The 24991-nt window shown below is 43.2% G+C and overlaps 1 protein-coding gene across 1 annotated transcript in view; it reads left to right on the top strand.

Moving 5' to 3' along the window:
- dock3 (dedicator of cytokinesis 3) overlaps positions 1 to 24991 on the top strand; it is a 112234-nt gene that overhangs the window by 34047 nt on the left and 53196 nt on the right. The window contains exons 6-7 of the mRNA XM_022768986.1: positions 21788 to 21936; positions 24619 to 24703. Coding sequence (XP_022624707.1) covers positions 21788 to 21936; positions 24619 to 24703 — 234 coding nt within the window. The remainder of the gene's footprint in view (positions 1 to 21787; positions 21937 to 24618; positions 24704 to 24991) is intronic.

Below are 24991 nucleotides of genomic sequence, written 5' to 3'. Positions count from 1 at the left end.
ACATTAGCTTGAGGCGTGCGTTTCAGATGTTCATGCTGATATCCGCTGTGTTACCTCTGTGCTCTCTCGTTTGGAAATTTGAGACTATTGACCAGTCAACTGGGGACAAAAAGGTGTGTGTGTGTGTGTGTGTGTGTGTGTGTGTGTGTGTGTGTGTGTGTATGTGTGTGTGTGTGTGTGTCACAGACAGGGTGGTTGAAGATGTACCTCAGGATGTTGGGAGGATTGAGTCTGTCGTCAGTAAAAAAAAAAAAGAGAAAGATGAGGAAGTTTAGTTTCCTTTAAGACCATTGGTTTGGATTTATTTACATTTACAATATTTGATTAAAGACTCTGACATTTTAAGTTTTATTTGCCAGACGAGGTGCCATGTCCTTGTTATACACTTATATTTTGCTTTTCTAAACTGGTAGTAATAAACACTCACTAACGATGAACTAACAACGAAAGGTCTTTTTTATTTTTCTATAAACACACATTACTGCGCCGCTCTGTGTCCTGCAGCGTGTTGGATGCTGTTTTCAGTTCAGATGATATTTATTGACTTTGGAGCTTGAGCTGAAAATGTTACAGCAATAACAAACATTATATGAACAAGATCTTTATAGCTCACAGTCACATTGTTCGTCTGTGGAGGTTGACACTGTTATTCTCTCCCGCCTGTTTCTCTCATAGACTTTCATCATTCTCCGCACCTCCTCTGTCCATCCATCACCTCTTATCTTCCTTTAATGACGTCTGTCTGCTCACCGTCTCTGTCACAGTATATGTTTTATTAGTTTTCCTTCTGTATGTGAATGTATAGTGGGACGGGGATTCTGTGATTTAAACCTTGTTGAAATCTAAATCCGTCACTATCCTTCGTCTACTGTCTCTGCTCCGACGGTTATTTTCATCACTCATCTTCCTCATGTCCTGCCAGCGCTGTCACTCTGTGCCTTTATTCAGAGTTAACAGACTTTTGTCTTTGCTCCCTGCCAGAGTTGAATAGATGAAAGACAAAACTGTCTTTGTCAGGTTCTGCATGACAGATTTTCCATTTCCCTCCTGACAGACGTCCCATTAGTGACTCAGTTTTGTCGCTGAAAAAGCAAATGTCCTCGTGAAGCTGCTGTAAATCCAGCGACAAGAAACGCTCGTGCTTTGTGTGCGCAGATGAAAAGATAGATAGATAGATAGATAGATAGATAGATAGATAGATAGATAGATAGATAGATAGATAGATAGATAGATAGATAGATAGATAGATAGATAGATAGAGGGGTGGATGGTAAAGAATGATAAAGTCCATCTATAGTGTGTGCATGGTGCAGTGACACATGGATGAGCCCTGGAGAACAAACTCACGTTGACATGTTGAATTCTCTCTAATGGATGTTCGGCAGCACCAAAGCCTGGAGAGGTGACAAATGCAGCGGAGCAGAAAAGGCCGAGTGACACCCACACTCACTCTCTCTCTCTCTAACACACACACACACACACACACACACACACACAGATGCACGCGAACATGTGCGATACATGTGTGTCCTCTGCCGTGGTGATGCAGGCTGTCAATGAGGAGACGTCTCTGACTCTGTGTCCTTTTGTGATGAACACACTCAACCTCTCTCTCTCTCTCTCTCTCTCTCTCTCTCTCTCTCTCTCTCTCTCTCTCTCTCTCTCTCTCTCTCTCTCTCCAGTGTATTGTGTGTATGCTCTTTGCAGACTGCCTCAGGAAATTTACACTTTGCTGGATGTGAGAGCGATCAGATTAGCCTACTCAAACTCCGCATGAGTGTATGCATCTCTGTCAGAAGAGGACATCGCCACCTACTGAATGCCGATTATTATCAGGGGCGGCGCTCCCGACCAGTCCTGCCCCGCGCACGACGATATTAACTGCCCAATGAACGTACGTGACCTGCGTGACACACGCGAGCGCTCTGATACACTGACGACGTGCTGCAGAACTAACAGAACTCTGGCCACGGCAAACGCATATCTGCCTCCATCAAGGCTAGGACACGTGTCTCCCCTATGTCGGCTCAGACTCTATACTCGATGGATCTCGTTTCGCCAGCAACGTCGAACGCGCCAGCTGATACACCTGCCCCCAAAGTGACCTCTACATGAGTCGGTTGACCCGTCCTTGCCATCCACTATCTATATCATTCAACACGTGAGGCAGTGGTTAGCAGTACTCTTGATCCGACTTATCCCGGCAACGCATGCACTGCCCGCCAACCTACTACTTGCACATGACGCGCGTGCTACCTGACCACGACCGGTTTGTGCACTATGCCTCAAAGTGGATCGCGGTCAACGAGACAGGGGCCGCCGGCGAAACCCTAATCTCGCTAGAGACCGCACGCACCCGGACTATGATTCCATGGTACTGTCACGCCGTGCGAGCTACCAATCGGACACGACGACGTCTATGGCGAATCATGCAGTGTACGAGAGCAACCCAAAGATAGTGTCTATAGAGTCTAAGATATAGAATAAAGAAAAGAATATGAGACAGGAAGACGTGTTGGTGAAGTGAATGAATGAAAAATTGACCATGAGAGGGCAGTGGTGAGGGAGAGGGAGTAAATATATAAGAGGGAAGAAGAGAGAACTGACAGAGGAGCAGCAGAGAGACAGAAACACTGAGGGCAGAAATAATTAAACCCTTTTATGCAGAGATCCTGTCGTTAAGACGAACCCTCGTTATGACGCCTTTATTTGTTTACGCTGAACCGAACACAGTCAGAGGCGTCACACACACATCACTGTGGCAGCGGTGAAGTTATTTAGTTTTTCTTTTAGGTTTTTAATTGTTCTTTATATTTATATTTAGGAAAATCTTATTAAAACAAACATTTGGAATAAAAAAAAAAAATGTTTTCGTTGTTTGGTGTCGTCGTCGGACTCTAGAATCAGATCTGATCTACAGACTGAAATTATAGCCAAAGACAAAGAAAAGTACCTAAACTGTCGGACTATCTACTGTCTTGATCCGCACAGAGAACAACCAGCAACTGAGAATAGTTTAAGACTAAATAATTGGTCGGATCTTTGAGGCCGGTGGAAGTTCAATCATTCAGTTATATCTTATCCAATCATGAACACTCCGTCCATCACTCGACATATTAGACATATCTCAACATATTAGCATGCTAACAAGCTAAACTAAGAGGGTGAACATGGTAAACATTACACCTGCTCATCAGCACATTAGTATTGTCATGATTTGATGTTAGCATGCCGCTGTTAGCATTTAGTCAAAGCACCAGTGTAGCCTGACAGAGCCGTTAGCATGGCTGAAGCTCTGACACAGCACTCTGTAGTGTAACAGTTGTGTAATGTGTTTTATTTCATTCTGAGTCGTTTACACCGTCGACCTCCTGTGACAATCCTCTGCTCTACTGTGATGGTATGATGAGGAAAAGAGAGGCAGATAAAGGACGAGTGACACAGAGAAAACCTGAATAAGAAAAAGACAAAAGCTGAGTTTGCAAGAATAAAATCAGGGAAATGGAGAAAGTTATTACACGAGGCTCCTCTACGTCTCTGCCGCTCTGTCCTCATCATGATTATTAGTCCTTCTATTGTTTTCTCCTTCTTTCTCTCTCTATCTCTCTCGCTCCGGTTTTCCCTCTCTCTCAGCCCATCTTTTCGTTTTCTGCTTCTGCCTCTTCGTTCCTTTGTTTTTCTCATTCTCTAATCCCCCCCCCCCCCCCTCGTTGTCTCTTACATGCTGATGTCAAAGTAGATAATATTGTGTGTGTGTGTGTGTGTGTTTGTGTGTGTGTGTGTGTGTGTGTGTGTGTACGCATGGAGGGGGGATAAAAGTGTGAAGAGGAAGGGAGGAGGAGGAGAGGGAGCGGTGACAACCAAACAATGATGGAGGGATGTGAAGACAGGGATAAACACAGAGGGAGACATTTCTTCGCTGTGAAATGTGCAGACAAGTGTGTGTGTGTGTGTGTGTGTGTGTGTGTGTGTGTGTGTGTGTGTGTGAAGCCGAGACGAGAGAAAGTAGAAACAGAGGGAGGGGTGACAGGACAGATATGCAGCAGGCGGGGAATTCGTCCTCATCCAGCTCCTTCAGTTTTACGATGCAGTGACATTTTCTGCAGCTGTGGAGGAGAAATGAGAAAACACACACACACACACACACACACACACACACACACACACACACACACACACACACACAGAGTTCAGAGCTGAAACTCACAGTGTGTTTTCATGAACTTTCAACCTCTTACACTTTATTATAATCCAGTCAAACAAGTCTCAGAAAATGGTGGTAAAAGCTCACGGAGAGCCGAGTTAAACCCAGGAAACACGAAGAGCTCAGTGTAGCACGCTGTAGAGAAGGCAGCAGTGCATGATGGGAACACGGCCCTCACTCTGCCTCACAGATACACAGGCTCACATTCACATGTAGCTGAGCGTTCATGCAGATGCACATCATCACACAGGAAAGGCCTGATGACACAGAAGAGTTCCCGTGGGTCTTTAAAAAAATCTGAAATTAAAATAAAATCTAATTAAAATTAAAATGAAAATGTCTTAAAATGTATATTTACGGTAAATTTGTTGTAGGTATTAAATTTGCAGATAGTGTGTTTAAGACTGGGAGAAAAAAACAAATCCAACAAGCCAATAATAATGATGCTGTGGTTTCATGTCAGTCTTTCCTCGCTGTTGTCGCTTTGTTCACAGACACGGTTTTATTTTTAATGTGTGGTCATGCCAACACACTAGGGGGCGCTGACCTAATAGTTTGGCATAAAACTACAGTCGACGGTCCGCAGGTCGATAGTGAGATCATTTCTACTCCGAAAACAAAAAAGTCATTCTACAGTCTGCTCTACAAAACACTAAAAAAAAACAGTATATTAAATTTAGTCGTAGGATTTAGAAAATGTTTAGCAGGAATAGGAAATAATACTTATTTCTACCAACATGCAAAATGAATGGTGTGGTGCTTCACATCTTTTATTGCTGTAGTCGACATCTATTTATGTCGACTCTGTGCTGTTGAACTTCCGTGGACTGAATTTTCTACTCTGCCTCTTTTTTAAATCTTCGTTTACAGGAACGCAATAATAAAAGTCTGAGTAAAAGAAATCACTTCCACATTGTTCATTTATTGAGCTCTTAAAAAGACTTTATTTTGATTTGCAGGAACCCTACATGGGTTATGTAATTTAATTTTATTCATGGAGCCTGGAAGTTGCTTTTGTGATGTTTTGGAAAAATAAAATGTGCATCATGAGGTTTTAACCAGGGCGAAGAGAGCCCAGAAAATAAATGTGATCCTGTAATCTGAGTGAAATCTGCAGCAGGAGGGCAGATGGCGAAAGAGAAACAGACACTCAGAGATAAAGTAAAAAAAAAAAGAAGAGGAGAGCTAAACTGACATTAATTAAAAGAGACTAATGTTGAAGCAAATTTCCTCCTGGAGTCATTTAACAACATTTAAATAAAACTGATACAGAGAAGCAGAAAGACCAAAGTCAAGATAAATCCTGGTGATTTGAAGAACTAAGAAAAGGAAAATCAAAACGTTACTGAATCCATAAAACATGAGTGAAAATCAGTCCGAAGAAAATGTCTGGAGATACTCTGCTATGCTCTTTATGATGTGGCATCAGAAAAAATAAAAAATAAAAATAAAACAGCTCGCCTCAAACCCTCACTCAAATATTGATGATTAAGAGAAAATGAAAGATGCGCTCAGCTGATTCTGTGGTTTAGTGGGGGTTCTTCCTTTGGCCGCCTCCGTCCAGACTGGAGCGTCTGGAGATAATTGCTGTGTGGTCGGTCGGGCGGTTTAAGGATAAAGCTTCGCAACATGTCGTAGCAGTGACTTCAGAATGCATCTGTCTTCATGTTGGTTTCGGTCTGAAGACTCTTCCCCTCTTGAGATTCTGCTCTTCTCAAGTGAGAGTTTTTAGAGACAGAGACGTACGTGGACGTCCACAGCTCAGCCACCAAAGTATGTTTCAGAAATGTAAAGCTGCTGATGCTGCTGCAAAACGTTCCCTGACTTTACCCTAGTATTGTCTTTCCGTCGACCGTGCAACTTTTGTGCTCCTGGTATAAAATTAGAATAGTATAAAGATATTACCCAATAATTGCATCACACCTTTTCAACTTCATTCCAGCTCATTTCTGCGACTTTTACACTTTATTTTGGAGTTTTATGGTCAATGAACCTCATTTACATAAAAAATATAACTTGTTTTTGAGTTAGAAAAAAACTAAATTTCGAATCATTTTGACTAAAGTTACAATCAGAGGAACATATGTTGAGGGATTATCACAGACAAGTAAATGTCAAAGTTTAGTCACGATACTCTTTTGAAACCATAGTAGAGGAGTGAAAACCACAGATGCTGCAAATTTGAATAAAACACCCAAAATTCTGTGAAAATAGTGATAATTAATTACATTTGCAAAAAGTTTAGTAAGGAACCATCCGTGTTATTTTCAGCCAATTACATGAAAGAAAACCAGATTTCTGATACAACAACGGTAGGGGTTGAAACAGCGCGGTCGCTCACCTCACACCAGGCGATGGAGGTGACGGGATCGCTGCGGCTCTCATGGTTTCAGCCTTTCATTGGAAATTTCTCTGAAGTCGCTTGAGAAGTCGTTTGGTGTAAATCCGGCTGAGATTCATTTAAACTTCGTCTCCAGGAGAGAGTCAGTGTCTCGTCTTAAAGACTGTCTCCGTCTTTCTTTCCTCTTCCTCCAATTAGTTTGTCTTTTATTTCAGCAGACGCAGCCGTCACAGCTAAAATAGGCTCATTAAATATTTATTGTTGTAAAAATGGCAAAGTGTGTCCAGACCTAATGATGATGATGATGATGATGATGATGGCTATTTTTTAATAATTACTTTAGAAATACATCTGAAGCTTTTTACAGTGTACAGCTCAGAGGAGGAGAGAGAGAGAGAGAGAGAGAGAGAGTAATATCCAATGAAAGCTGGAGGACAGAAAAGTGACACTAGGAAATGTTTTCATTGAAATGTTCAGACTCAGTCACACATTAAATAAAGGAGACACAAAGTAGAGTGAGCGTGATTTCTTTCACATTAAAAGCTACAAAACTTTTAATGTGAAAATTCTCAAGGAAGTGGTGAATTTCATAGCTTCATATTTAATGTACAGAGAAGAGAATGGTATTGATCTTCTCATCTGTCGTTTAGTATAAACAAAAAAAAGTCCCACTAATAGTCAGTGTTTTTCTTCAGGCAGAGACGCACAGCTCTTGTTCTTTGAATTACAAAACACTGTAGTCATGCTTTATCGATCCCTAATTGAAATATTAAGTCACACCCAAATCATACAAATGAATTGAAGAAAAAAAACATAAAGAATGTATTTTCTATATTTAGTTTTTACATTATGATTCCGCACGATTTCCTGCAGCAGTGTTTTTTTCTTACATGGGCATTTTCATTATTATTATTTCCTTTATTTTTTACCAGGAAGTCCCACTGAGATAAAAAAAAAAAAAAGAAAAATCTCATTTACAAGAGACTTGGCAAGATCGTACAAACACACCTCATATTAAAACACAGCATAAAACAAGAAATAAAAAATATTGAGCTCAATGGCCTCTCAAGAAAAACAATCATGTTTCATCTCCAGGACGCCAGGATATTAATATCTGTGTCGCTCCTCCACAGTCGCTGTCAGAGGACATGAAGGGCTGTGATGGACCTGAAGCTCTTGTGACAGTACCTCAAACTCAACCTTTCTTATGGACACTGAGTCTGTCAGTGTTAGTGTATACATGCAGTACATGACAGTGTGCTATCTGATCTGCCCCGCCCCCACCCCCACCCCCCCCAGGCCTGTGCTGCCATTTCCTGTATGGTCTGACTGACAGCTCTGTGTAGCTAAGCTAACAGCACAGTGTTAAAACGCCACCTCTGGTTTTGACCTTTGACTCTCATCTCTCTGTCTGTCTCTCACACTGTATTTCTGTGTTTGATAGATTGTGAGGAGAGATGACTGTGGACAGGGGGGGTGGGGGGGGTGGAGCAGTGACTCCTTCTTGTCCTAGAAGCTGATGGGTCTTTGTTAAAGACACCGGCTGAACACTGCGGTGCATAAGAAAGATAAGAAAGCCCACATCCTCCTAACCATCAACCTAATTATAGAGCCGGAGCTGAAGCAGACAACCAATCACATGCCTCATCAAACTGTCATCTATCAAGAGGCGGTTAATTGCAGCCGGCGTGTTGTCAGAGTGACAGGTGCCTATAGAGAAGGAGAAGTGTGAACGAGCGTTAGTCAAAGTGACGCCACTGTGTCCGGAGGGGAAAATCAACTGTTGCTGAGCCCAGAGAGAAAACTGAAGGTACCTGGAAACCTGGAAGTCAGTTAGCATTTTAGCACTTCCTGTTCCCTCGTCTGAAGTCGTCAGTAAATACCTCAGGCGCAAGAGGGAAAGGTGGAGAGAGAGACCGGAAATACAGGAGAGAGAGTGGGGGAGAGACATGCAGTAAAGGGTCCGGCCAACTGGGAGTCGAAGTTTTAAAAAGTCCGGTTGCTGACTGAATGAGTGTCTGAATGAAACTTTTACAGCCTCGTATTTAAATACTCACGTGTCTGTAAACTATTACTGACTTCACAAGAGGAAAAGCTTGTGTTAAAGAGGTCAGAACTAAATCTAACTACAAGTTGAAGTTTAGTGGCGGTGATGTTGAAGTCATGTGACCGTGGTGAAGTTGGTTTATAGCCTGTAACACAACTGATTGCTGAACAAACCGTGTCAGTATCAGAAACTGTTGTTTGTCACAGAGTTTATTTTCTGCAGTAATCCAAAAGTCAGTGGATCAATGGTCTACGATGAGAATTACCTGTGGAAATCAGAAAAATACACCAAGATAAAAACCAAAAAAAAAAAAAAAAACTCCCAAATGACTTTATTTTACAAACAACATTTGTGAAGCTGGAGGATTTCCCATAATCCCGCTCGTGTCTTTGTGAGTCTCTGCTGGTCGTTTCACAGTCGACCAGTCTGCCAGCTCTTCAGCAGGTCCCCTGTTTGCTGCCAGAGCACCAGCAGCTACTGAAGCATATTCTTCATCATCTCACCAGTGTGTTGTGCGAGTTGTCCGCGGCGTCTGTTGCCCAAGAAGAGGCGAAGCAGACACCGACCTGTCATCAGTTTACACAATGACATGAACTGAAGGTAAAGAAGAGAAAGAAAGATTTGTGCCACTGTAAGATGGACATGTATCTCTGGGCTGGTGTTGTTATGTTGTTTTTAAAGACAGCTGCACCGAGACAAAGCACATTTATTTGTATAGCACAAAAAGAAAACAGTATAAAACACAGATTATAAAACAGGTAATATCTAATTAAAGTGCAACATTAAAAGATGAAACGAAGGCCGTGGAGAACAGAGCAGTTTTTACAGTTACAGTCTGTTGGGAGCTGGTTCCAGCAGAAAGGCTGACTGCCAGTTCACCCTGTTTAATTTATAATGATTATCTGAAGTGGTCAAGTCTGTTTTGCACAGCTGTGTAAAAATGCTAAATACTATATAAACAGGGGTTTCCATATTTAAAGGCCAGGTTCACAATTTTTTAAAGAGTGTGTCAAAACAATAAAGTGCACACTGCTGAAGCCTCATTAACTTCACACACAGAGGGAGAACTTGTTTTCCATTTAAAGCTCCTCCAGTGTAAAGGTCTCTGTCCATGTGTAGTGTGATTATAGATCAGGTCTAGCTTCTATATTAATACTGTGAAAGTATCAAAGCCTCAGTCCACAGAGAAATGCACACAGCCTGTATTCAGAAACTGAGCCTTAAAACCAGCCGTCAGGACTTCTGGAACTTTGTGATGTCACAACAAAGCAGTCACCAAGCCCCGCCCACCTGGACCCACCATCCAAACCTTGCAGGATTTGGTTTCTCTGAGTGTTTTTACCTGAAATCTGCTTTATTTTTATTGGATCACTCAGAAAACAGTCAGCCAATCAGAAGAGAGGCTCAGAGCCTCCTCTCTTCTGATTGGCTCACTGACCTGTTGTTACTAGAGCTGCAGAGAGAAGCCTGAGAGAGGAGATGTAAAACTACAGTGAGATGGTTTTTGGTTTCTTAAAAACCACAAACATATCTTCTTATGGATCAACACTTCAAATAAAACACAGAAGAAGAAGAAAATATGGAGCTTCAGCGCGAGTTAGAAGGTGCATGTTAATAATATGTACAGGAGCAATGATTACAGCAAACAGCAGCTGCTTCATTGTATATGAACATGTCAATATTGTTTTAGAGGAAGTATCTGTTAAGCTTCTGCGTGGTTTCATGATGATTACTCTTGTAATTACTTGTCTTAATTATCTTTCGGTAACTTTTTAATTACAACACCTACTGTATACTTTCAGTTTACAATCGGATACTTAGCAACCAAACACTTGTCTTCATCTGTTTGATCCCAGAAACAAAAAGCATCAGATTTCCACCAGCGTCAGGAGTTTGATGATAGAAACTTTCACTGCTCCTGCAGGAGTGTGGTGTCGCCGCAGTTAACAAGGTGAAGCGAGGTGTTGATGCAGAGGATGACATACTGTTCGCTGTCTTTCCATCTCTCTTCATCTGTCCGGTCTCTCTCTCTCAATCGTTCACGTCACACATTTCATTTCAAGGCTCTCTGTGGGCAACAGCCTCAGAATATAAACTCTGCTGTCAGATGTCTTTATCGTCAAGTGTTCTGCATATCACTATCTCCAGAGCGCACACCTCGTCGCGTCTGTTCTCAGCTTGCATCGCAAAAGTGGAGAGGAGCTCGCTGCTGCAGACTGGCCCGTGGGTGGGAGAGAGATGAGAGGGTGGGAGAGGGGGGGGGGGGGCAGAGAGAGAGAGAGAGAGGTGAGAAGAGAGATAAAGAAATATGAGAAAGATGGAAACTGGGAGCAGGTCAGAGGAGGAGAGAGAGGCAGAATAAGGTGCACACAGTAGAGAGAGAGAGAGAGAGAGAGGTAGTGTTGATACAGTGCATTGTGAGTGGATCTCAAGTCGTGTGACAGGCTATGATTTTCCTCTCGTCCGCCAGTTCGGATCGGTGTTTAGCGGCTCGCCAGTGTTAGAGTCAGAGAGACAGAGAGAGAGAGAGAGAGAGAGAGGAGAAAGACGACGTGAGAAACAAGTGGATTTATCACCCTGTCACACCTGTAAGTAGCTCCAGTCATCTCCTTCTGTCATTCACGTGTGTGTGTGTGTGTGTGTGTGTGTGTGTGTGTGTGTGTGTGTGTGTGTGTGTGAGTTGTCCATAGAGGGTGAAAGTGTGTTTTTGTCCTCACTTGTGTGTTATCGCCTATGTCTGATCTATAGGCTTTAATAAGTGCAGTGTCATATAATTTCCATGGTGACTCATCCATCGTTGCCACGGCGACACCATTGTTGGCATATACTGTAGTAGCTGTAGCTCTACTGATGTTTGTTTTTATTGCATCTCAGTTATTTGACTTCTATAAGTCCACTTTGGACGCTGTGATTCCAGATGTGACTCCAGCTGTGCTCCTATCACCCCAGTTATCTAATGTATCATTATGGGATAGAGATGCTGTCATTCGGAAAGTTACCAGTATCCATTACAGCACCTTAAAAACTTTCTAGTTGTATTCAAAGTGAAATTAATAAAAACTGTCGTGGACATCCATCCTGTGCAGCAGTTTTTTTTTCCCTCCGTCACACTTGAACTCACAGTCTGTACCTCGCTCAGGGTCTCTCAATCAAAGCCATGACAAATGACATTGTGAAGCAGCGTGGCATCATGGGAGTTGCCGTCAGCTTCTGCCGGTTTGGACTCCTTCAGTGTCGGTGGTTCAGGAGGTTTTTTTTTTTAACCTGCAGCTGAATTATCCACAGACGTTTCCTCCTCTCCACGACGAACAGACCAGAGGATTAAAACCAGTAGAAACACTGAATCAAACAGTTTCACATTTAAGAAACTTTGATGCAAGAGAACGACAGGACGTCTGTGTCCTGAGGAGCAGATCATACTGACAGTAACTCACAGAAAGTTTTCATTCATCTTCACATAAAGACATGATGAAACACTCGCAGCTGCATCACGGCCGTCTCCATCAGTCTTTGACCAAACATGTGTTGTAGTTACTGAAGTCTGTCCTATTTATCTGAGTGGGAACTTCCCAGTGCGTTTTTAAAGGTCACAGGGTTTGGTAACTGGTATTAAAGCTAATCCATTTGTTTCTAACACTTCTGACACAGTTTCACACGTTGTCACCGACTGAAAACATAGAAGAAGAAGTTTGTTTTTTATTTCACAGTTCCTGAGTGCTGAGTGGACCGTAGACAGCTTCACACCGTAAAGACAGTTTAAGATAATTTACCTGCGGGACATCGTCACCTTCCTTCCAAGATTCGCCATGGACCTGCAGGAACACCGCTGACACCTGTCCCCCTCTCTGGTCGTTGGGTCTCACCAGAAAGTTGAAAAGTGATGCAATGGAAGGAGATTATATCGACTGTTGAAATGTCAAACTGTCAGATATGATTGATTTTCTGTGGATCCAAACTGATCTGAAGATTCTTCAGTCTCATGTCGTCCTGCAGGAAATCGTCCTGCGTGAAGGTTGATGTTCAGTTTGTGTTGAACCTGTTGAACAGGTGTTGTGTCAGGTGTGTGTGATCATGCAGGAGGCTGCGGTGTGTGCTGCTGTTGATATGTTGACAGGTGTTCCTATTATTTTGTCCACCCCATTTGACAATTGGGTGTACTTTCCCGCTTTTTGGTCGCTTGTAGCAGGTGCTGTAAATGTGTGTGTGTGTGTGTGTGTGTCACCAGGAAGAGTTTTCACAAGGTTATGAGAGGATTTAGGATGGAATTTGCACCAAACTAACAAGCACACGACAAAAAACAACACACACACACACACACACACACACACAGACACGCACACACACACACACTCACACACACACACACACACTGCATGGTGTCAGACTCCTGCTAGAAGCTGTTGCCTTTACCAAACTGACAGCTTGGACTCTGGCGGCTCAGTGCACAAGCAGAGAGGTTTTAGATTTCACTGAAGGACATATATTCTATTTTATTTTATTTTATTTTATTGTATTTGTTGATGTTTTTCTGCATCGTTCTGTAATTAAAGGTATCTGTACCAGTCATTCGCTAAATATTTATCTACACCTGCGGTTCAGTGTCGAGACTTTCCAACACGAGGATGCCTCATGTGACTATAACTGTGAGTTAACATCAGAATAAGTGCAATACAATTATAAACAGTATTTATATACATGTATACAGTGATTACAATTCATTGTGTATTTAGGAGGTTATATATTTAATACATTTGCATAGTGAACCCACAGGTTTATAAAGTCAAATATGGCTGTTGTTGGTGTGGAGTGTGACCTCGCAGTCAGTTAGGAAATAATCCAGCTGTTCAGCAATCTGGAATCTATTTCATGTTTACTTTAAAAGAAACATGTTCTGCAGGAATGAGAGAAGCAGGGAGACGCTAACTCCCATGATGGCCGACGAAAATACACCATCCCTGCTGCTGCTGAGGCTCTGAAAACATGAGGACAGATTGAACCAGAGTGAAAACCTTCAGCCTCTCGCTCGACAGGACAAGACTGAAAATAGAAGAGGAATATTTGATATTGGCGGGCACAGCTGTGTCTTGCTCAAAGAACTCCTTTGTCGATGTTTTTTCAGGGTTTCATTCAGACACCGACGGATCTCTTCTCTCCGGTCTCAGTTCTGCGGCTGAAAAAATGAATTTAACCTACAGGAAACATCTCGTCTTGTTCAGGTTTACCCTGTTAGAATAACAGCTGAGGAGTGGAGGAACTCCAGACGCTGTTTGTCTGTGTTCCCCGCTGATTCTCCTCAGCTCTTTGGGTTTCAGCAGCCGCTCTGACAGCCGTGGAAATGAAGCAGGACGTTTGTTAATGGATCAGAGCTGTTGTGAGCGTCCCCTCTGATTTGGGAGGTGCCAGGCAGACTCACGTCCCATTAGGAGGCTTCACAACGCAAACCTCCGGAAAGTAATCTGTTACAGATTACCTGATTAAATTTGCAGTTCAACTTGTCGGAGTGAGTCACTGTACGAGGAGGCAGCAGCCGGAGAGCGGAGGCTCAGCGCGACAGTGAAACTCTTGCTTGGTTAGTGCTCATTGGAAAGTGGTATACACTTAGTGAGCACTTTATTAGGAACACTACAGGTGGTTCCTCCCTTTGCTCTTAAACAGCCTCAGTTCTTCACGTCATGGATCCACCAGAAGCTGGAAACTTCCCTCTGAGCCTCTGACGCATCACATCATTTCATCGTGTCAGCTGCACAGTCACGCTGCACATCTCCTGTCCCACCACATCACACAGATGGTTTTCTGCTTAGATCTCAGAAAGAAGGTCTTCACTGCGGATCAACGATATGTGGAAAAATCAGATTGTGATTCTAAGGAGTTAGATGACCGGCCTGGTCAGATGCGTACATGAACTGTCAAATAATCAAGTCCAGTTGTTTTTTCGATTTAAACTCCTTTAGGATACTATGACCTGGACAAATGAGAATATGCACAGGCCCATATTGTGATTGTTTTGGCAGGTGTTGAGATACGAGTCACGATTTAGTTGGAATCATCGTTTTTGCATTTTCACTGACAAATATAAAAAAAACCAGCCTGTTCCCTTACGTCTGGAGGACATGATTTATAGACTAGTTTGTCTCTGTAGCACCACAACGCTTCATTTATGGTCTGTTGTGACAGATTTTACCTTTATCACAAAAATTGCAGCTCCCTCAATTTAGATATTGCACTTGATTCATTGTTCCTGGTTTTAACTCCCGTCTTTGAATTCACACCAAACCTGACGGAGGACGGTTGTAGCTGCGCCTGGTCTTATGATGCATGTACACATGAATGCACGCGGAGCGGCGACTGTTGCTAAGCAACTTACTTCATTCTAACTTCGACCTTCAGTCAAACTGAAGGAAGGTGGAGAATTTGAGCTCAGTCAGCACCTGCAGGGCGGGAGAGAGTCGCCACGTTTGGTTATTTATCCTGCAAACACAGAGGAGGAAAAACATCGACGGACGAGCTGCTGTCGATGTTTTTTCCTCCTGGTTGTGTGATCAGTGTTTTTCCCATCGGTTACTGACTGTCCAACCTACACCTGCTCCAAACAAAGTTGAACCCAGGTGCAGAACATGCAGAGCTTGAGTCTAGATGGTCACTAGTCATGACCTTGAGTCTGTCGTAACTTCCAGTTCTCATTTGGACGTAATGTTCACTAAACTCATCGTCACCGTCGCCAGGAAACTAACTTTATAAATGTTTATACATTTTTAGATTTTTGGATTATTTTTCATGCTTTTTTTTTAACTCACGAATATTTGAAATACTGCAAGATTCAAACCTCCTCAGTTACACAGCCAGGCACTTCAGACCTCAAGTGAAACCATGGAGCTTTGCACTTTGCCTTTTTGCTTTTCTCATCCGTCAGGTGTGAAAACGGAGCAGGAAGCTGCTAATGGAACAGAGGTGTTGCAAATGTCCCATTAGATATTAAAGCTGTCAGGCCGAATAAAATCCTATTATATATTAATGCCTTGCTGTGACAGTGTCTCACCCTCTGGAGACCCACCTTTTGGTCCCTGACCCACAGTTTGAATATCCGCTGATGTAGTTTTATGCTCCGGCAGAAAATGTGGGGGTGTTTGTTAATGGAGGGGAGACGTTGTGGTGGGTCTCTCTAGTTTGTGAGCTGTCAGAGTGATTAAGATCTTCACATTATGTTCCTCTAACTCCGAAAAGCAAAAGGCCAAAGCAGCAATAAACAGGAAAGTAAATATGTGATTTAGTCGACAGTGGTGAGCTCTGCAGCCGAGGCCGGACGCCGCCATGTCAGGCTTAAACACGAGCGGTTCAAGAGTCTTTCTCTTGGTCTCTGTGCGGCTCTGCTGAAATGTTGTGTGTGTAGAATTGTGGTCAAGATGGCGTCCAGCGAAACACAATAGCTTTGATAGATGGTGTTTATGAGGTGGTAAAGATGTGTTAAACGGTGTTAATGTGTGTGTTTGTGTGTTCGCTCCCGCAGGATGTGAAGGTGTGATTACTCAGTGCAGCTGGGGAAAGAGGGATGGAGGGAGGGAGGGAGGGATGGAGGGATGGAGGAGGAGGGAGTCTAAATCCACAAATAGTCCACACAAAAGAGATTTCCACTCAGCAGCTGAAAAACCAAACTTTGTGTTGAGTCGAACCTGTGAGACTGTGTTTCCTCTTAAAGACAGACGGGCCGGCCGGCGCCTCGTCTCTGTGTCTGTGGTGTGGGCGGGCCTATTCTGAGCGCCAGCTAGAGGTGGAGAGGAGACTCAGCTCCCTCCTGTTGTGCCAGCCGCTGCACCTGTTCCAAGTCCAAGATGATTGACTCAGAGGAGGGTCAGAAGGTCAAAGCACATCCACCCACCGACTGGGACGGCCAGATGTCCCGGATAAATCCACAGTCCTGGTTTTTTTTAAAGCAGTTTTTAGTCCAGTGGACGACTGGCTGTTGAGGAAAAGAAGTGCAGATGGTCAGACACGTCTGTGACGCGTTCACTGCATCTAAACCAGCCCTGCTGATTTTATTTCACGCATGCAGAGACGAAGGTGTCAGTCATGTTTGTTAGTCAGTCTGCTCACTGTGTTTGTGATCTATTTTTTAAACCGACAGACCTCTGTGGTACAGCTGCTGTTTGCTGCATCGCACAAAGACATGTTCATTTTCCTTCAGTAAACGTTTCCAAGAATTAGAAAGGTGTGTCCTTGAAAGCATCACAGTTTTGTTTTTTGATGTTTAACTCAGGCTTCTCTCTGGAGCTCTAGTGACAACAGGTCTGTGAGCCAATCAGAGGAGAGGAGGCTCAGAACCTCCTGCAAGGTTTGGATGGTGGGTCCAGGTGGGCGGGGCTTGGTGACTGCTTTGTTGTGACATCACAAAGTTGCAGAAGTCCTGACGGCTGGTTTTAAGGCTCAGTTTCTGAATACAGGCTGTGTGCATTTCTCTGTGGACTGAGGCTTTGATACTTTCACAGTATTAATATAGAAGCTAGAGCTGATCTATAATCACACTACACATGGACACAGACCTTTACACTGGAGGAGCTTTAAGTATGTACTTTGTCGTCTGTAACTTCCCATCAACAACACAGGGAACATTGTAGAATAAATGGCATCTTCAATATTTGCACAGGGACTCTGATTATTCCTACACTGACATATTATCTTGTATGTCAGTTAGTTTGGTTGATATGCACCATTTTAATTTAACAACAACAACAATATAAAATAACATGAATCGGTATTAAAACTAAAAGTCCACTGATAATCCGGCCTGGTAAAGCTGAGCTACGTCCCGTTGATGGCTGTGAATTGAAGACGAGTCTGTTGTGCCTCACACGTTAAGGCAGCATGTGGCTCTGCAGATAAACTGTCTGCATGACCTCAGTGAGAACTGACTAATACTGGATCAGCTGAGTCAGCACTTCCAGGTCAGCTGCTGTCTGTGGATGTTGGTGTTTGTTGTTGGAGCAGATTAATGAAAACTTCTAGATCTGCTACAGGTCACAGTTTGTAGCCGTCTCCAGTCCTGCTGCAGAAACATATTGTCTACTCTGGAGAGTACACCTGTACTCCAGATCTTTTCTCCTATGTGTTTGTGTAGCACTGACGGAGAGCGACACACACGCTCACACTCACACACACACACACACACACACACACACACACACACACACACACACTGTTGTTGTGAACTTGAGCCAAACACACACTTTACAGTTTCCCCAGCGGCTCCAGTGGCTGACAACAGGCTGTGAGTTCTGGGCAGCTCTCTGGTGTAGATGTGTGTGTGAACCTTGCTCCAGGTGCAGCTCCTCTCTCAGTCTGCTGCTGTAAACAACAACAGTGTGTGTGTGTGTGTGTGTGTGTGTGTGTGTGTATGTGTTGTGTTGTCTCTGATGTGTCTGCGTGGTTCTGGGAGCTTTACATCTGACTCCTGTGCCGCTGAGCGTCTCCAGGACACACTTCAAGAGTGTAAACATGGTGGTTATATATGAGCTTTTATACATTGGCTCAATGAATGAACCAACAGTGTGGGCTGCCTTCGGCCTTTGAACGCATCCTGCTGCAGCACAGTACAGGAACAGAGTACAGTCGACAGGCTGAGGCAGGGAGGGTCTCATTTAGCCGCTCAACTCGGTCACACAGGTAGAGGAAGCCCCGCCCAGGTGGATAACATCACCTAGTTTACACCTGTGGTAGCTACTGTCCATTATCCTGCTTGTGTGGCATTTAGGGTACATCTGTAAACTGTAGTTTCTACTGATAGACTGTACGTGAGGTGTTTATGGAACACCTGTGAATTGTCGCATCTACCATATGAGGCGTTTTGGGTACTTCAGTAAGTTGTAGTTGTCTACTGAGACTGTATGTGAGGCGTTTAGGGTACATCAGTAAATTTGAACATCTACTGATAGATTGTACGTGAAGCGTTTAGGGTATAAATTGTAGTATCTACTGATCTACTGATAGACTGCATATGAAGCGTTTAAGGTAGATATGTAAATTGTAACTACAGAAAACAACCACCCACCACCACAAATAAATTCTCAGCCTGGTGGAAACTCTGTCGTGTGTTTACAGTGACTGTAAAGTCTCAAAATGAATGTGACACGTCATCTCATCATTTTTTCATTAAAATACACAGGATCTTTTTTTTTTTTTACTGTATCATCCTGTTTCGTGGAATTTGGCCGATGTCGATTATTTCCTTCTACACTGTGAAGGATTTAATAAAACAATCAATATCTAATCTTAGTCATGCAGTTCCTGTTTGTGACTTGGTAATTTTGGGTCAGTGCAGGACGCACGCTCAGTGTGAACTCTGAATATTGTGCAGCAGGATTCCTTTTGTGTGTGATGATATAAACTCCAGGTCACCTACAGTCCTACTGCTCTGCTGAGTCATGACTGAGTCACCTCAGTTGTTTTTTACTTCCTGTTTGGCCACTGATGAATTACTGTTTTTATTGTTCGTCATCCTTCTGCTGTAACCCGACTCGTCTGATGTGTACTTGTCTAAATTATCACTTCTCTAAGTGTTTTTGAGACTAATTGATTGATTATGATTTTGATTGTTAGATGTGTTTTAATTTGATTAATTAAATCACTAATAAAACTTCACAGGATTTTTCTGACCTGTTTTATATGAGATTATCTCTGAGTAACTTGTTGCTGGCACTTCTCTTGTTTTTCACTTTTTATTAGATGAAAGAATTAATTAGTAAAAAAAATTGATCCAATGTATATATTATTAATGAGAATAATTAAAGTGCACTTTTCTCTGCCCATTAAGATAATGTGTAAAAGCTTTTACTCTGAAAGATCCTGCTGCATCATTAATAGTTACATGTTTCATGCTGAATTTTAATATGGAGAGTGTGTTTCAAAGAGCATTAGCTCCTGTGTCCACTGGGCATCTCCTTCAAAACAAGCGCCAAACAGCTGCTGAGGGGAACCGCTGTACATGACTCTTGTTGTTGCTAAGCAACTACTGGAAATCCATTTGGCGCTCTTTGGCTAAAAGTTGTAGTATTTTTAACCTTGTTCACTCGCCGCGCTGAGTGCTGAAAACATGCTAATCAGTCAGCACGAGCTGGACGGCTGCAGCAGAGGTCACAACACGAGCTCCTGAGATACAGATCCCAGGTCTGTGAAAAATGGGGCTTCCCTGTGGACACATTACCTCAGAGCAAGAGTAGAGTACTCTTACTACAGTGAACCAGTCTGTTTAAATATCCTCTAAATAATTAACTCATCTCGCGTATTCTGTCCAAGCAGTTTGATTTAATGTGCAGCAGCCAGTTCTGCTTTCTGTTAGTAAAACTGAGATCAGACTTCAGCTGCCGGTTCAGTAAAATCGTTGATTCCTTTTACAGAGTGATCCGTCTTTTTTTCAATGCAATACAATTTATTATAAAAAATAAACAGAACAAGAAAACAGGGTGTGTTGCATTGTGATTGAAAAACCTTAATAAAATAATAATAATATTAAATAGATAAAAGAATTAAATAAACAAGCTTAAACTAAAAAAGTAATTACTTTTGAACAGGCTCACAACAAGTGATAATGATTGGCCTCCTGATTAGATATTATTATTATTGAATAGATATTTAATAGTAATAAACAGTAGACACGATAAAAACAGGAACAAGTGGACAAAAGTTCGACAGTCTAAAGTTGAAGTGGAGCAGGACGCCTCCGGTAACAAGAGGAGAAACAAACCCAGGCATCTTAAACGACTGATCCCCATCTACACCCTGAGAAATACCTTTAAAGATTTTGTCTCGACTGTGTGTCTGTTCTTCCATCTAATCTCAATACCGCTTATTCTTGGCTGGGGCTAAAGTCTATCCCAGGATGCACTGGGAGAAACGGCGGTTGCCGGTCGATATCAGAGCTGCTGCTGCTGCTGCTGCTGCCATGTTCAACCAGATGCTCATGATGCTGTTTCTGAGCTGAGGTTCCCAAAAACAGCTCCACCTCCACTGCAGCCGGAGTTACATAATGGTTCTGATGCGAAGAGGTTCTGTGTGTGTTAAAGACTGAAACACACTGAAAGTTTCCTCACAGGAGCAGGTCCACTGTTCTCCTCTTCAGCCCGGTTTACAGTGTGTGTGTGTGTGTGTGTGTGTGTGTGTGTGTGTGTAGTATGTGTGTGTCCGCAGCACCTTCCTCTCTGTACAGTCATTTCTGCCTCTGTAGCTTTCCAGCTAAAAACTGAGTCGACATTTAACCCCAGCGCCTGCTGTTGAAAGCCTGTGGGGTGAATTAGAGCGCTAATAATAGAACAAGCTATAGCGGGAAGTGTATTCTGGATTTTGTGTGTGTGCGCGTGTGTGTGTGTGTGCGTGTGTGTGTGTGTTTATGCAGTTGCTGTGCTGTCTCACTGGAAACACTGAACTGCAGACCCATTGTAGAGTCGAGTCTGTGCTGCCTTTGTTTTCAGAGAATCCCTCAAAACCAGAAACAACAGACGAGTCAGTGGAACATGAACCTGCATTTAAAGATCCTGAATATTAGTATTTGTATTTATTAGTTTATTATTATTAGTAATTGATGTCACACAGATGCAGATTTATTTAAGGCTTTAAACAGCAGCCGAATGTCTCACCGTTTGACTCCTGGTCCTTTAACATCAAACATGGCTGATGTTTATGACCATGATTGTTTTTACTTTGTAATGACATGAAACACGATTACATCTCCATGTTGGTGTCCTCTGTGTCCCAACCAGCCGACAGCAAGAGGGTCGACGGTTCGATTCCCCGGCCGGACCCCTCTGTGTGCCGTCCTCGCTCACCAACAGGTGGACTGGACTCAGTGACTGTGTTTGTTGATATGAGCTCTGTGATAAACTGTGATCCGTTCACAGCGCTCCTCTTCCTCCCGGCCAACACACGCTGGCGTCGGCTCCGGCTCGGTCTGCGAGGCTTCACAGGAACTGGCTGGCAGAACAATGAGCGCGTTCACCTTAACTGTATTACAGTGAGAGCTGTTGTTTGTTTGTGTCACACCGCCTTGGAAGAAGCGCCACGGCAACAGTGTCCTCGTCGCTGCCAAAGGATGACAGCTTACTCAGCCTCTTCGCGAGCTGGACAATATGAGTGTGGGTGCTCAACAACAGACGAATGTAACCCCCCGCCCTCTCTCTCTCTCTCTCTCTCTCTCTCTCTCTCTCTCCATCAGAAACACAAGGTGGATCTGTTCTACAAGGTTCGCCACGTGATGATGGAGCTGATCGACCTGAGGCGGCAGCTCCTGTCCGGTCACCTGACGCAGGACCAGAGCCGAGACGTCAAGAGACACATCACCGTCAGACTGGACTGGGGCAATGAGTGAGAACACACACACACACACACACACACACACACACACACACACACACACACAAAAACACACACACACACACACACACACACACACACACACAGTAACACATGCACAGAGTTTGCAGTTGTACCACTTGAAGTGACAGAAGCATTTATACCATTTATCCATTAAATATCATTATATATAAATAACTGATTCCCTTGTTTATATATTTATACTTTCAGCTAATTCTTTCTTTTATAACTATTTCAGTTGTTTGTAAATTACTTTGATCATTTCAACTAATTTGATCCTCTCACCTTTTACTTCCTGCTTGTTGTAGCTGGTCACTTATTGGTTACTGTGACAAAACGTTTACCAAAGATCAGCATCACAACAAATTGTAAAACAGTCGTGAACGCTGATATACAGCCGAGTCCAAATGTCTGAGGCATTTGAGCAGCTAAGCTCGGAACGATATTCAATAATATCAAATATCGTGATGTTTCCTGCCCTTTGCAATAATTTTCATAATATAGAAAATGTATTTATTTATTTACTCTTTTTTTTGGCATGTGACATCAATTATACCTGAAATATAAAATACAAAAATATGAATAATATTATGAACCCCCCCCCCAAAAAAAGTATATATGTGTATTTTATATATTCATAGTTTTTACTGTGTTGCCACGTTGTCAAGGACCAATTTCCATTTCATGCAAATCTAATGGACAATAAAGTTTTATCTTATCTCATCTGAAATAAAAATCTTCCCCCCAGAAATTCCCCCGAATATAAAAGATTATATTTTGGATGTTGCCCAAGCCTTTTTGCAACACTCTGTATTTTTGATCGAATCAAAATCTCTGGTTCAGTTCTCGAAAAAAAAAAAGCTTGATACGTGTTTCTAATGTTATTGACTTGAAGCAAGTTCTTCAGAAAAATAACACAGAAATCCTCTGCGTGGATGTGTGGATGTTTGAAGACGGCCTGGCCTCTGAGTCTGTGCTGCAGACGGCAGATCAGGGAGCTCCCCAGACACAAACACAGGGCAAATAAAAGCGTGATTGGAGGCAGGTGGATGAAGCCGTGCGCCGTCGGTTGAAGAGACTCGTGGGAGCTCGTTGAAAGGCTGAAAGAAAACAGATGAAATGGCGAGAAACCGTCGGCTGAGTTCGGATTTGAGTTATTAATACTGGAGAAATGAAAGATGGGCTCGCCGGGACTGTAACAGGTTATTTAAAGCTCCACTTCACGGTCTGCGGGGACGAGACACACTGGGAGGTCATCAGGAGGAGGAGGAGGAGGATTGTTATTATTACAGCCTCGTATTTGGGATAATGTGGCGTGTTTCTTCCAGTTTCCAGTAGAACCCAGAAACCGTTGACCGTTGGATCAGTCATTACTGTTGCTGCTTAAGAGAGTTCAGAAGTAGGAATTAGCTGCTCGTAGTGATATTAGTGCGTTCATGTAGAATGGAGCTATTCCAGTAGCTGCTACACTCCTGATTTAGTCCTCAGCTGGTGAGAGAAAGTGATGTGTCAGACAGAAACGAGCAGGAGGCCGAGCAGCGGCGTCTCTTGCCTGAAAGCTAATTCATGCTGAAAGGTTGCATGATGGGAAAACAAGCTCCACTGCCTCCTCTGAGGGAGAAAGCTCAGACAGTAGAATCAGAGGCTGGAGAGTCACGCAGATCATCTGACGGTCAGTTTGTGTGTCATGTGACGTTCTGCGAGTTCTCTCAAATCTGAGGGAAAAGTTCTTCTTACTCTCATTAGTTGATCAATCAAATCAATCAGCAGCTATTTTGTTAATCAACTACAAATAAATAAATGAAACTAATGAAGTGATGTTGGTCCAACCAGTCCTTCAACCTGAACAATAGACGTCGCCTAGCAACAAAACCTAACTGTGGGTCATAATGACGTGCTGCACAGGCGACCTGAGGGCTGGTTACAGCAGGACGGTCTCTGTTGGCACAGCGGAGACGTGATGGATACGACCCTCCGCCCTCAGTTCTTAAACTTTATCGGCCGGAGAACGAGCTGCTGCCTCCGGATCTGTGGCTAAACAAAATTTACCGTCCTGCTCCCATTAACACGGCAACAGACATTCAGTCTCCCGGTCGCAGTTTAAGGCCGTTTCACTGTTTCTAAGAATATTCTGCTCCGTGTCTTTAAGACCGAGGTCGACGGCCTGAAGGTGAGAGGTGTGTGTGTAATCCTCAGGAACAACATCCCTGCAGGCCACAGCTCAGATGACTTTAATACACTGTGTGTGTGTGTGTGTGTGTGTGTGTGTGTGTGTGTGTGTGTGTGTGTGTGTGTGTGTGAGTGTGAGTGAGTGAGTGTGTGTGTGTGTGTTAAAGTGCACAGGTTGGTGTAAAGGTTTCTGTACCTGTATCCATATCGGAAATATCATTTGTGTGAAGGTTAAATAAAAGACACTGATGTGGTTCTCCCTCTCTCTCCCTCTCTCTCCCTCTCTCTCTCTCTCTGTCTCTCTCTCTCTCTCTCTGTCTCTCTCTCTCTCTCTCTCTCTCTCTCTCTNGAGTGAGTGTGTGTGTGTGTGTTAAAGTGCACAGGTTGGTGTAAAGGTTTCTGTACCTGTATCCATATCGGAAATATCATTTGTGTGAAGGTTAAATAAAAGCTCCCTCTCTCTCTCTCTCTCTCTCTCTCTCTCTCTCTCTCTCTCTCTCTCAGACACCTGGGTCTGGACTTGGTGCCGAGAAAAGAGTTTGAGATGGTGGATGAAGAGCAGATAAGCGTCTCAGATCTTTACAAAATGGTGAGTAATTACGTAATTAATTTATTTCCAGGAAGTCTCATCTCTCCACACACTGGTCTACAGATAAAGTGATTCTAACCGGGGTGCAGAGGTGTGAACTCGTGAACAGGTGTGAACACGTGAACAGATAACGTCCTGCAGAGATGGAAGAAGCTACTGGAAGGACGACCATCTCTGCAGACGACCTCTGAAGCTCTGACCCGACCTCAGCAGACGCCCTGAAAACTTTTGTAAATGAGAGATTTCGGTTTTTGATTTTTAAAGAAATTAGCAAACACTTCTAAAAGT

Source organism: Seriola dumerili, unplaced genomic scaffold (genome assembly GCF_002260705.1).
Source record: "Seriola dumerili isolate Sdu_G_001 unplaced genomic scaffold, Sdu_1.0 BDQW01002074.1, whole genome shotgun sequence".
Taxonomy (NCBI): Eukaryota; Metazoa; Chordata; class Actinopteri; order Carangiformes; family Carangidae; genus Seriola; species Seriola dumerili.
This window is presented reverse-complemented; position numbering and strand designations above follow the sequence as displayed.